We start from the raw sequence: 15,065 nt of genomic DNA on the forward strand, positions 1-15,065 counted from the left end.
ATAAAGTTTAAACTTAGTTGGACTGATGTGTTGACCAGAATTATGGTAAATTAGAAAAAATATCATGAGGTCATCTGCAAAAAAAAATGGTAGGAATGCTTGTCTTACCAACTAATATGTATGTCAGCTTACCTTGATCTACCAATATAGATACATTCCTAGTGAGTGCCTCTTCAGCGATGCAAAAGAGCAAATGACACAGAGTATCTCCTTGCCTCATACCTCTAGAACAAGAAAAAAAATTCATGCAACTTTGCTATTTATCATGATTGGCAATTTGGATGAGTGGAGAATGGTAATAATTGAATGACAAAAGTTTTGTTCAAAGTCAAATTGAACAAAAAATTTAATAAGATATTGTCAATCTAAAGTATTAAAGACTTTTCTGATGCCTATCTTCAAAGTCATACTACCTCCAAAAAAAATTTGTCCAAAAAATTAATGGCTTTTGAAGCATCCCAGTGCACTCACACATATGCCTGCCCCTAATGAAACCTCTTTGGTGTTCTGAAACAATTTTAGAGGCTAAGATGGTCAACCTATCTGCAATGATCTTAGTGATGATTTTAAATGGAAAATTTTTAAGTGCAAGAGGCATTTACCGCTCAATAGAATCTACTCCATATTGTTTAGGTATCTAAGTCACATTGACCAGATTGAGATTAGGAATGATTCAACCTTGTTCAAAGAATTATTTCACTGAATTAATCACATATGTCCCCATTATCCCAATAGACTTGAAAAAAAAGCTCCCCAAATCCATCAGGGGTTGGAGCGAAATTAATATTCATATTGTATCTGCATTATTAATTTGCTCTATATGAGGCATTCTATTGAAATGTTCATTATCCACATGACTTATAAGTTGTGAGATAGTTCTCTCCACCATATCACTATAACTGCAATTTTTCCTAAATTGAAAATATTTTTGTAGAGCTTAATAACATGATTATCTAATTCAATGCCTTCCTCAAAAAAATATTTTCATGCTTTAATCTAGTGATTTTGCTACTAGTATATCTCAATTTTATTGTGTTGTGAGAAAACTTTGTATTTCTATCTCCATCCTTAAATCACTTATTCCTTACCTTGCTCCTCAAAGACTAGATTTCCATATGCAATGTCTTATCTAATAGAGGTTGAGCATTTTTCCTCTAATCTAAGATCATCATTATAACCTATATCATTTAGCAAACATTATATCTTGTTAACTTCTTCAGTATCTTGAGTGACTTTAAGATGGATATTGCCAAATGTCTATTTGTTCCATTTCTTAAGAATAAGTTTAAGAGACTCAATTAAGCAGATAAAACAAACATATGGCAACCAACCATACAAGTATTCCAATTATATGCAATTATTTTTCTACATTTATCATCCAAAGTCCAAACCTTCTGAAATTTAAATGGCCTTTCCGAATCAAACCTACCTTTGTCACAATGGAGAAGAATGTGGTAATAGTCTGAGTGGTTCTTGGTCAAAGTGGAGCAATTGACTGTGTTGCAATTATCTAGACAACTCTAATTATTATGTCTAGTCTAAGAGAAGATTAAGCACCACATTTCCTCCCATTGATCTAAGGGTAATAGCTACCAGTAATGACTAGACGCATAAGCTCATTTTGATTGTCCCAACTAAGAAACTCATCGGTGAAAGTTTTTTTAGAGGACATCTACCAAATTTTTTATGAGAACCAATAATTGCAATGAAATCACCAATCATGTACCGAAGAGAGCGATTGGGTTGTTAAAGTTTGGTAAGTTTATTCTAAATTGTCTTTATATACAAGAATTTAGTTTGATTCACTTCTATAGAAAAAGTAACATGTTGTTTAAACACACACAACCCAGAGGGATTGATACCAAGTCAGACTTTTGTTGATTACAAAAAAAATGTAATAGTCAACCTAGTATCAAGGCTTCCTACTCCTCTAGCATTTCAATAAATAATTTTCATTGAGTGGTGTTGTAGTTGCTCGACATGACTCAAGGTGTTGATTTCAACTATAGGATGAGTATGTTTATGCCTTCCCCTACCTTTTTTTTCTTGACCAAAATAAATTCTTTTAAATATGGTTGGAGAGAATTATTTGTATCACCCTCTATGTTACTATTCTTCTCCAAATGCAAACCATTACAGGAATCTCTCACCAAATTCTTATAACTATTTTATAAACACATGATCAAAATCAGATTACTCTCTACTATTATCAACCATTTTTTTCTTAATCACCTATGATTCAAATCATTAACAATATCTAGTACTATTTCTTCTTTATTGTTACTCTTTTTAAGATTATATAAATCTTTAATTAAAAATTAATGTAGTGTTTTCAATATAAATTATGCATAATTTAAACAATAATTGTATATATATTTAACTAAACTATTTAGAAAAATACAATAATTGCCTTTAAAAAAAATAAAAATACAACAATTTAACCCAAAATAATAATAGGGGCAAGAGAAAGCGTGGCCATTGTGTGTAATTCTTGAATATTGGTTTCTATTGACAATTTGACCGACTAAATTTTTAGTGCTTTCGTCTTTGTACTACTATTCTCAAAATATTTTTCTAAAGGGCCAAATCTCTACTTTTGTAGCATTCTAGAAACTAATATACTGAAAAAGAAAATAAAAGCTTTAAAATAAATTAATAACTTACCAAAATGAAGATGATTTTACATATATTTGAATGGTACTTCATTAGGAATTGTTCAGCATTTTTTCACATGAATTGAAAGTACTGTTTTTCACTCGGTTTATATTGAGTTGTTTCCTCACTGGCACTTGACACCGTGAAGGCCCATGTGTTTCCAATGACTTTACATTTCACACTTCAAATTTGAATATTGTAATCAACACTTTCAAAGGAAATCATAATTAAAAAGGAAAAATTAATAATGTCAACCGACACCAAGTCATTCATTTTACTAGTTGTTTACTCATTGACAAAATATTTGTCAACAAATATTTAATGTTAAAAAGATAAACTTTCGATGTTTGACAAGGAGTTAACCAACAGAAAAATTAATAAACCTTTTTTTTTTTCTTATATATTTAAATTGTATACTAATTTATTCTACTTGCCAAATAAATTTGTAGTAACACTTGTGATCTTATAATAAGATAATATAAAGTATAAACCATATGACATTATTTTTTAACCATATTTTTAGGGAAAACTATTCCAGCTTTATATAATCTTATATAAGATAAACTAACATGTGTTGAGATACTTGACTTATTTTTTTAATATAATCATATCAACCACTCGTTTATACAATGAGACTCAAAACCTTGGTTATTTATTTTGAATTTTTCAAAACACATTACGTATAGTTTTAGTTTTTGCGTTGGCCGCCTAGAAGTTCAATAACCACTGTCCAGAAGTGTAATGATTCGTCTATAGTGTGTGGCACAAGTACACTATCACGTATCTGTAGTATTTTCTCTGGTCCCATTTATAAGAAAAGATTCTATTTTTAGATACATTGAATAAATAATATATTTAGACAATATATTGTCCAGATATATTATTTATTCAATGTATCTTAAAATGGAATTTTTTCTTATAAATGAGACTGGAGGTAGTAATTGGTTATATCTATATCTGATTGTATTTTGTTTTGTTTGTGTCAGCTATAACCAGTTAAATGTTTGTAGGGGTGGAAAAACGGGCCCGGTTGTTGGGAAAAGTTTGTTTTACCCACATTTTTTGCGGGGCGGAGTATGGTTTTAGGTCCGCTCTCTTTATAGTGTTTGCCCTGTTTTTTTATGGGTTTTTGCGGGCAAGAGTTTTTTCCATACAATTTTACTATTTTTAAGCTTAAAAAGTCCAATGCTCGCGGGCATTTCCCGTCCCGCCCTTACTATTTTGCGGGGCGGGGAAAAATTTTAGACCCGCACTCTCAAATATGTCCGCCCCGCCTCGTTTTTACTACCTGTATGAAGTTGGAGAAATTTGATTTGAAACTGAACTTGGATAGCACGATTTGATGGACGACTTGACTTGCTTTTTGCTTGGTTAGCTTCAGAGAAGTTTAGTGAAGGTGTTTGAATTAAGAAAGAAGAACTTGAAGAAAGAGAAAAGTGAATTTGAGTTTTCAGAATTTGAGGTCGATGAGGGAAAATGACAGAGTGATTTTGGTTGTTTAAGCTTGCAAAAATGATGAGGGAAGGTCACTATTTATAGATGGAATGAAGAATGATTCAGAATTGGGGTGTAGGATAGTATTTGAGTGTGATTCGTATGCACCCTGAAGTAAGGAAAATATGTGATGCCATTTGATCAAAACACACCTAAAAGTTGCGTTTCATTTGCCAAACATCACCTAAACTTGTTTTAAAATGGATTGGGCACGTAATTGAACCTCAATTAAGCTTGCACAACTGATTTAAATGTATTTGGTGATCTGAACTTTGGTATTTGCTCACAGTCAAGCAATTGCCTTTGCACACACTCTCAATGTAGGAACCTTTTTTGAATGAGACCAAATACACTTGAAAGAAGCCATTCCTAACTTTAAAATGTGACTTGAAAATTTTCATTTGGCATCTTGAGCAAAAAGTTATGCACCTTTAAAGTTCAGAAAAAATAGTGTACAAAACACAAACAACTTCAACCTTAGATCCCAAGCAATTGGCCCGTGCATTTTGCATTTTTCTTTGATCCAAATGCTCTTCTTATTAAGATGAATACAATGCAAAAGGAATCACCTCCATAGGACTTATGATTTAAGAGATGTGACCTTGGCAACTTGGACAAAAACAAGGCAATCTTGTGTGGTCATTTCATCAAACACCTTTATGTATGACTCAAATGAGTGTTTTAGAGTTTGAATTGATCAAAATTCCCAACATGAAAGTTGTAGAGAGTGAAAAAATAAGCTTGTAGCCAAAAGTTATGCAAAAGAAAGTTCAAATTAAGCAAACTGGGCTTGTGGTCAGTCTTGCATACATGGCATGCCTTAAAACCTAGGCATCTTGAAATGACCCATAATGTTTTCCATTCTTTCATGATCTTTCACTCAAAATTTGTTCTTGATCTTCAAAGATGATTTGAAGTAGACTAATTCAATATTATTATGCAAAAAGATTTAGCAACTTATGGTCCTTTGAAGTGGACACACAGTTCCTTGAATTTTCAAAGGAGGACCTATAATGTCTTCTCACTTTTGATGACTTTCTTCATAAAATTTCACTTTGACTTGTAAAGAGAAGTTGTTGATGGTGTCAAGGAGATATGAATTTTTAGGTTGAGGAAGCTTAAATTCAATGAATCGAGGGATGAATGTTTGAATGTGAAAAATACGAGAATCAGATGTTTATTCCCACATACAGTGCCCATGTCCTGTATTAGAATTAGAACTGATCGGTGAAAGATTGATGTTGATCGCAACGGTGGACTCAAGCTTTTGGTACGGTGGATAAGGGGCTGGCCTCTAAAGTTAGCACTTCAATGTTAGAACATTTGATCACAATATTGGTAAACAATAGAGGGTTTGAGTGTGTGGAGAAAGAGATAATGAGAGAGAGAGGGGAAAGTTAGAGAGAAAGATAATTGAGGGTGAGAATTATTGTATTTTCATTCATTGTACTTCACAAACATACCAGCATGGTATATATGCAAGTGTTGGGATACAAAAGCATCAAGTCAAAAGCTAGAAAAGTCAAAAACTCAGGACTATAACCGGTTAACACAAACCTATAACTGGTTACAGCTAACACAAACGAAAAATACAATCAGGTGTAACCAGTTACTATGAATGCGTAATCGGTTACAACAACTCAAAAAGTGCTTTTCTGCATCTTATTTGACCGTTTTTTATGTCTGTAACCAGTTACACCCCCATGTTAACGGGTTACAACACTTGAAATACTTGAAAAACACTTAACACACCACCTAATTTTAAATGATCCAAGTCTTCCATGTCCATGCTCATATTCAACCTTCTGAACACATCATTTGTGACTCCCTTAGTCAATAAATCAACAACTTAATCTCCACTTCTACAATATCTCAACCTTCACTTTCCTTCACTAATAAGCTCTCTCAAGTAGTGAAACTTCATATCAATATGCTTGCTCCTCCCATGTGGAATTGGGTTCTTAGCAAGATCAATCGCGGAATCATTATCAACTAAGAGTGTAACAACCTCGCCCTCAGTGCTTACCATCTCCTTCAATAGATTCATTAGCCACACGACTTGGCACGCACATAACAAAGCAACAATATAGAGGTGAAATTTAAGTTGTATACTAATTTATTCTAATTGTCAAATAAATTCGTGGTAAAACTTATGATCTCATGATATAAATAATATAAAGTATAAACCATATGACATTATTTTTTAACCTATATTTTTAGAGAAAATTATTCCATCTTTATCTAATCTTATATAATCTAATATAAGATAAACTAATATGTTGAAATACTTGACTCATCTTTTTAATAGAATCATATCAACCACTAGTTTATACAATGAGACTCAAAACCTTGGTTATTTATTTTGAATTTTTCAAAACACAATGCGTGTAGTTTTAGTTTTTGCATTGACCGCCTAAAAGTTTAATAACCACTGTCCAAAAGTGCAACGACTCGTCTATTGTGTGTGGCACAAGTACACTATCACGCATTTGCATTAATTGGTCATATCTGATTGTATTTTTTGGTTTGTGTCAGCTATAACTGGTTACATGTTTGTATTAATCGGTTACAGCCTCGAGTCGAGTTTTTGACTTTTCTGACTTTTTTGGTTTGACGCTTTTGTATCCCCACACTTGTATAGATACCATGATGGTATGTTTGTGAAGTAAAATCTCTCTCTCTCTCTCTAACTCTCTATATCTCCACACAGTCAAACCCTTCATTGTTTACCAATCAAGTGAACTACATCTTAGGAGTGCATGAGAACTACATCCGTACAACAACACTCCTCTTAACACAATTCCTACTCCCACGTAACTTGAGTTCTTATATCAGAAGTGTAGTCAAGTCTCAACCGGTATGAGTGGTCTTGCTTCCCACGTAACTTAAGTTTAGTAAGTCCGTTTGAGATGTGGTCAGCTGCGTTGGAAATTTAACGCGATACAGTTTCTTGTGATAAAGTTAAATATATTTGTTGCATAAGTATGATAGGGGTAAATTACGAATGATTGTGCTGAACCATTATGAAGCCCTTATGTGTCAATAACGAAAATGTGTTTCCGAGAAATTATTATAAAGCCCTTAGGTGGTAGTATAAAATAATGTGTTTTAATGAGAAAGGTTGTTTGGGAGGAATTATTGTCTATAGTTTGTCCCTGCATTATACTAGTGTGGGAGTAGGAATTGTGTTTAGAGGAGTGTTGTAGTACGTAGTGTTGTACTCACAAGGGGCACACGCTCGTGGTGGAAAATAACATACTTACAACCACATCCTACCTCAAGACGGTTGGTCAACCATGAAGATATCCTTTTTTCAACCGTTGTGAGAGGAGTTTTTCATAATAGTGACTTTCTCAAATAGGTAATACGACTTTCATAAACTATAACATTGTGCCTTGTAGCTTAAGAAACGAATGACATTTAATTTCGACTTTAAAGATGAATTACGTTATGTGACATATCTATAAAATAAAATAAAAATCAATATGTTAACAGGTTAACAAATCTAAGACTTGTTTTGAACTCTTATAATTGATTATAATTGACGGTAGAAAATCAATTTTTATATAAAAATATTCAGTAGAATAATAGTTATTCTTTGTCAGCAAATTTTGATTTTGTCTTTCAACTAAAAGTTGTAAGATTAGATGGTGTTGGGTTTTAAGTGAGAAAGTGGTAAATTTTCACATCGATTAGGAATGAAGAAAATGTTGGATTTATAAGAGATCTGAAACATATCCCCATTGTCTTAAGGTTTTAAGTGGATACATGATGTCAAGGTGTCTTGGATCTTAACGTTTGGCCCAATGACACTTCCAGCGCCAGACTCCCCGACAAGTGGTAGAGTTCTGGTTGACTCATTGGGGGGGAGCAAAAGTGAATCTTAGTGTTGATCAAGGCTAGTGATGTGGGTGAATCACACTTGTGGAAGTGATTAATAGAGAAAATGTTGGATATATAAGTTTTGTATGGTTACGTGTTGTCAATGCTTCTTGGATTCCAACGTTTACTTCATAATTCTCATTACATTTAACTTTGTTTATTTTTATAAAATAATAATAATATTTTTTTATTAAAAATTTAATTTTGAAACAATAAACTATAGTTACAAGTTAGAACAACGCGGAAAACTCTCTTACTTAACCTCAATATAAAATCTAGAGGTATGATGATATGATATATCCACCAAATCAAGAGAATCTAAATGGTATGTGATATATCCTACTACCCAATTTTCATTCCAATTTGAATAATCAAAATCCAATTTACATTCCAATTTGAATAATCAAAATCCAAACAGAATCAAATTAAAATCCAATTAGAATCAAATTAATTTCTATGATCAATCTTCTACTCCTCTAATTAATAACACTCTGTTTCAGCTCTACCAAAAAATTTACAATCTCATTCTCACCTAACACTAGTCCAACTGTCTGATTCCGACCAACTCACTGGCACTTCAACCGTCACAAGCTGCCGGAGCCGATCCGCTGCCGAACAAGAACAATCATCAAAATTCCATTGACACGACTCTTCAAATTCCGGGGAGCTTGGAGTTGAATGACTAACACTTGAAACCCAGTCATTGAAATCAAAATGATTTCTTGGTGATGCTTTATTAACATTCTTCACTTCTTTAATGAAAGGATGATTCAAAAGCATCTCAGCCGTCCATCTTTTTCTTGGATCCTTAATAAAACACTTGTCAACAAAATCTTTTCCCTCTTTTGATAAATCTTCGGGTATCATCGGAGACTCTTCTCCTGCACCAATTTGAAGCAACAACGAAAACATATTCGAATCCTTCTCTATATTCCATGCTGGTTTTCCCGTCATCATCTCCACCATGGCACACCCAAGTGCCCAAATATCTGCCGGCGACTCATGCTCTCCGTGGATCACTGATTCCGGCGACATATACAGTGGAGTACCCCTGCATTCGAACCTACTCTGTTCCTCCCCTGATTTTCTAGCAAGACCAAAATCAGCGATTTTGATTTCACCATCATGAAATACAAGAATGTTTTGGAGCTTTATATCACAATGAACGAATCCATTGCTATGAATATGGTTAAGACCCTCCACAATTGACCTCGTGTAACCGCGAATATTTAGTTCCGGAATCTGGCCACCGTGGAATTTAACTTGATCAGCAAGAGTTCCAGCGGAAGCATATTCAAGAAACAAATTGTAATATTCGTGGCCATTCTCAAAGGTATAATCATCTCCGAAACAGCGAATGATTTGTTGACACGAACCTAGACAATCAAGAACATGTCTCTCGTTTTTAAGGGAATACGAGGTTGAAACCTCGGATGTTTTGACGGCTGTCGGAGAAGGAAATAGAGTAGAATTCGAAGCACCTTTGGGTAAGACTAGATTAACAGTTGCAAAGGTTCCTCTACCAAGTGATTCTCCTCGTACCCAATCCATCTCTGAATTGCGAAGAAGAAAGAAAAATGCAAGTAGAGAAGAAAGCAGTAACCGTGGCCTCCAAGAATGAAGAAGCCCTTTCGTTTATATATCAAGTGAAAAAAATAAATCTTTAGTTAGTTGATATTTTATGACGTAAGCAATACGGTGTATCGGGATATTAAATTAAATCAAGAAAAGGAAGAAAGAAGGAATTAAAATAAAATAATAAAATTAGCATGGAAGATTAATTAAAGCACGTGGATATTTTTGAGCAGAAAGAAGTTACTACTACATTAAGTTTCCTAATTGGTGTGTATTAATTAGTGATTCGTAGTATTTGACGCACCTCTTCATAAGATACATGCCGTTTTACGTATCCCCTGGTGTCGTATCAGCGTATCTTAGTAAACAAAATATTTTTGGTAGTTAATGAATTTTCACACGCACTTGTATAAAATCCTATTAAATATATTTATTTATGACTTGTGTTTAGCATTTATCAGCACTTTGTTATGGAGATAAATTTTGAGCATGATCTTAGCAACATTCACTGCTTCTGATCACGGTCAATCTTATCAATTTATTGTTTTGCTTGTTGCCAATATTTAACAAATTGGTATCTAATTGAATATTCTTATCATAACTAACGGAGTGTGTCGAGCCTACTTTATAACTCAATTACAACAATAGCGCTGAAGATTGCGGACACCATCGATTCTCATAATGTTTCATATAACACTAATTTTTCTGGAATTGTTATATAATGTCATCAAAGTTTAGCATACACATAAACTAAGTGCGGGATCCCAACCTTGATCTGGTGACTCAACCATGACTCATAAATAATAGTCTTAATGAGATTTACAAATGCTCAAACAAGGGACAACGGTGTTAATAGTCGTTACACTCAAACAAATAGGAAGCAACATTAACTAGAATAAATGAGGTAACGTTCATAACGATTAGGGAGAAAATCAAGGCTGGCGGAAGAGCCAAGCAACCTACGCTAGGGTTTTAGGCCTCAAAATTGTAAGCTTAAAAAATATTTCAAATTTTTTTTATTTAGTGTTAAAAATCTGTAATGACACATTAGTTACATATATTACATAGTTGAGTTTGTAAAATGTAGGTCTCTTTTTCTTTTGATCTTGAGTTCAACTCTTAGAAACCACAAAATTATTATTTTAAAATACACTTTAAATGTCTCATTTTAAAATTTGCTTTAAGCCTCTAAACGGGTTGGGTCGGTCCTGGGGAAGAGAAGGAACGTGTATAAAAGATCAATTAAAAATGAGAAAACAAGTAGGGTTACATATGATGTATATTTTTCTAGTATATTTGGTGTCCTTCGGGGTTGGTGCTCTCAACTTCTATTTGGTTTTGAGAATCACACAAGAAGAATCTACACAATGAATTGCTAAGGACTGATCATTGACAACACACACTCACAATTATAACTAGCATAAGACTTCTTAATAAACAAGAAATGTCCGTAGTGGGAGTAAGATGATGAGAAACACCTAGATCAGCAAACCATGCTTTTTTTCCAAGTTCCTCAAGTAAAGAGTACTCATATGTTTGAGCCATCATAGCTATGGCCTGAGAGCCTGAGGATGAATTGTCATGCTTGTCACTCTAAGTGTCTTAAAGAAGCTAATTGCATCATGGGAATTCTCTCTAACTATCAAACTTCTTCGGGCCAGGTAGTCAGTTTGGACAAATCTGAGGCTTCCTTCAGTTGAAATGTTTCTAATGACAACAAAGATATGATCCGTAATAGGATGGGTGTAAAGACTATAGTGAATCATGCTAGATACCTGGTCCTTCTAGTTGTATTTGGTATATCAAAAGAAGGAAGTGTTCTCTTTTGTTGTTGATCGCATGTGGAAGAAGATGAAAGGATGGAAGGCGGAATTTCTTTATAGGGCGAGTAAAGAATTGCTAATAAAGGTGGTGGCGCAAGCGATTTCAAGTTATATAATGAGTTATTATAAGTGATTTCAAGGAAAGGGATATGAAAATTTATTGGATGAGTTGAAAAAATGGCATGTTCAAAAGGTGTGGGAGGCTTGGGTTTTCGTGGTATAAGTGATTTCAATGTAAGTCTGCTAGGTAAAAAATTGTGGAGATTGCATTCAGGGACCTCTTCACCGATGGAGAAGGTTTTCAAGCAGCGATACTACCCGAGATGTTTGGTTTTAGAGGCTCAAATAGGTTTTTCTCCAAATCACACATGGAGGAGTATTTTGAGCACAAAGGATCTAATTTTAGAAGGCGCTAGATAGAAATTGTAAATGGGGAAAGTGTGAGGAATTGGGGGGTTGTTGGTTATCAAGTAATGCAGGATTCAAGATTCACAATGGTGCGCGTTGCTTGGACAAGGACGCTAAGGTTAACAGTCTTATTTGTTTAAGACAAGACAACACACTCATGAAAGTATGTGTTGTCCAATTTTCTCTATTTTTCTATAATATTGATTTGTTTCTCGTAATAGAACAAGAAGTTGACATGAGTATGTTTTAATAAGAGTCATGTACACTAAGTTTTGCGTTTTTATTATAATTTTTAATCATTAAATATTTGTTTGTTTCAAACTCAAACTCAATTTGACTCCTTTATTTGAACAATAATATGGATAGAATTTGATATTTAAGTATGTTGTGAAAAACGATACCAATAACAAAGTATAATAGGGAATTATAGGGGAGAAGAAGAACACAATAATTGGTTATAACCGTTATTCTTTTACTTTCTCTTAAAACAAGATTACAAGTTTACAAGAATAACAAATAACCCCTCTCACCCTAAATTAGGATTTGCAGCTTAGCAATGATGAGAGACTAGTATGCTATTTATAATAAAACCTAACATACTAACTAATGGGCTTTTTCCACAAGGCCCATTACACAAGCCAACTTAATAAACAAGCTAACTTAACAAATTAGGGTTTAAACACTAAAACCTAATTTAACATGCTAACAACCCTAGCATCTTCGACACAAGCATGTGAACATCCTTCGACTTCATGCTTAATCTTGTCGAACCAAGAAGCTACCCTTCGACAATACTAGAGTTCGATCCAATATCTCACAAATCTCCACCTTGGACCTAACTCTACAACGTCAAGGAACAAACTAGCTTTCTTCATGCAGCTTTATCAACTGCATACAGTGGAAAAACTTGCAACTCGGCAATGTCTTGGTGATCATATCAGCAGCATTGTCTTCAGTCGAAACCTTCAGCACTTGGACTTCTCCACACTCGATTACTCCTCTGACGAAATGCAGCCTCACATCAATGTGCTTAGTTCGCTCATGATAGGCTGAATTTTTCGACAGGTGTATTGCACTTTGACTATCACATTTAACAGTGATACCTCGACCTTGAAGTTTCATCTCATTCGCAAAACCTTCAAGCCACAATGCTTCTTTCACAGCTTCAGTTAGGGCAATATACTCCGCTTCAGTGGTTGATAGAGCAACAACCTTCTGAAGTGTTGCTTTCCAACTAATTGCAGTGCCAAACATAGTGAAAACATATCCAGAAATAGATTTTCTGGAATCCATACAACCTGCATAATCAGAGTCGACATATCCTTCTATTACTGCTTTACTATCTTCACCCAAGGCTCCACCATAAATTAGGACTCTATTCAGAGACCCATTTATGTACCTTAAAATCCACTTCAATGCTTGCCAGTGAGCCTTTCCAGGATTCGCCATGTACCTGCTTACAAGACTGACTGCGTAAGCTATGTCGGGTCTAGTACAGACCATAGCATACATCAAAGAACCAACTATATTAGCATATGGGATGCTATTCATATAGGCTATTTCGACATCAGTACTGGGACACTGATCAACACTCAGCTTGAATTGAGGGTTTGTTGGAGTCACAACTGGCTTCGAATTCGACATACCAAACTTTTCAAGAATCTTCCGTAGATATGCCTCTTGAGATAGACATAACTTCGACTTCTTTCTATCTCTTCGAATGTCAATTCCAAGAATCCTGGAAGCAGCTCCCAGATCCTTCATATCGAACTCCTTATTGAGTTCAGCCTTCACCCTCATCACATCTTCGACACTGTTGCTTGCTATGAGAATATCATCCACATAAAGCAACAAAATAACAAATGAATTACCAGGTCGAAATCTGAAGTAAACACAGTGGTCGAACTGACTTCTAATGAAACTTATGCGTGCCATGAACTTGTCGAATCTCCTATTCCACTGTCGAGGAGATTGTTTCAGCCCATACAAAGATCTCTTTAACTTGCACACATAATCTTCCTTCCCCTTTTCGACATACCCTTCAGGTTGCCTCATCAGGATCGTTTCATCTAGATCACCATACAAGAACGCAGTCTTCACATCCATCTGTTCCAGTTCAAGATCGAACTGTGCCACCATGGCAATCAACATTCGAATGGACCTATGCTTCACAACAGGAGAAAACACATCATTGAAGTCGACACCTTCTTTCTGAGTGAAACCCCTTGCAACTAACCTTGCCTTGTATCTTTTCGACGTCACTCCTTCAATTCCTTCCTTAACTTTGAAAATCCATTTACAGCTGACTAACCTTGCCCCAGCAGGTTTCTTGATCAGTTCCCAAGTATGATTATCATGAAGAGATTTCATTTCATCATCCATGGCCTTCAGCCATTCAGTCTTATTTCGACTCCTCATAACTTCCTTATAGTCTCTAGGTTCTTCGTCTAGAACCTCACTTGCAGAGATTAAGGCATAAGCTATAAGATCTGCATATCCAAGTCTCTGAGGTGGCTTGATGACTCTTCTCGACCTATCTCTCGACAATAGGTAGTCATCGTCAGTTTCCTCAACTTCAGCATCTTCTGCTTCTTCTTCGACTTCATCTGGGATATGCAATTCAGCATCAACATGCTCCACCTCAACAGGAATCTCTACCTGTTCCAGCTCTTCGTCAGATGTTTCTGTACTTCGACCAACATCATCAGTTTTCTTAAAAGCCATTTCAGCTTCATTGAAAACTACATCTCGACTGATGATACACCTCCTGTGACCTGGCTCTAGGCACCATAGCCTATAAGCTTTGACTCCTTCAGGGTATCCCATGAACATGCATTTCAGAGCTCTAGGTTCGACCTTGTCTTGCCTAATGTGAGCATAGGCTACGCAGCCAAATACTCTCAGTTTGTCGAGATCTGGTGGATGTCCCGACCAAACTTCTTCAGGTGTCTTCATATCTAACGCTGTCGAAGGACATCTGTTTATCAGATATGTTGCTGTCGCAACAGCCTCAGCCCAGAACACCTTCTTTAACCCCGCATTAGTCAACATACATCTAACTCTCTCCAAAATAGTTCGATTAAACCTTTCAGCCAAACCATTTTGTTGTGGAGTACCTGCAGTAGTTCTATGCCTTGCAATACCAGAGGTAGCACAAAAACTGTCGAATGCCTCATTGCAAAATTCAAGGCCATTGTCGGTTCTCAACCTCTTGACCTTTCTGCCAGT

The 15,065-nt window shown here is 35.1% G+C and overlaps 1 protein-coding gene across 1 annotated transcript; it reads right to left on the bottom strand.

Moving 5' to 3' along the window:
- Positions 1 to 8,415: 8,415 nt before the first annotated feature.
- Positions 8,416 to 9,629, bottom strand: LOC131624675 (mitogen-activated protein kinase kinase kinase 20-like). The gene has a single exon (XM_058895604.1). The coding sequence runs from the start codon at positions 9,580 to 9,582 to the stop codon at positions 8,560 to 8,562; it is 1,023 nt and encodes a 340-aa protein (XP_058751587.1). The 5' UTR covers positions 9,583 to 9,629; the 3' UTR covers positions 8,416 to 8,559.
- Between the last annotated feature and the right edge of the window lie 5,436 nt (positions 9,630 to 15,065).

The sequence above is a fragment of the Vicia villosa genome, unplaced genomic scaffold (assembly GCF_029867415.1).
Source record: "Vicia villosa cultivar HV-30 ecotype Madison, WI unplaced genomic scaffold, Vvil1.0 ctg.000148F_1_1, whole genome shotgun sequence".
Classification (NCBI taxonomy): domain Eukaryota; kingdom Viridiplantae; phylum Streptophyta; class Magnoliopsida; order Fabales; family Fabaceae; genus Vicia; species Vicia villosa.

What these genes read in the sequence shown, in the direction of transcription:
- LOC131624675 (XM_058895604.1), bottom strand. Translation starts at nt 9,582, where the DNA reads ATGGATTGGGTACGAGGAGAATCACTTGGTAGAGGAACCTTTGCAACT.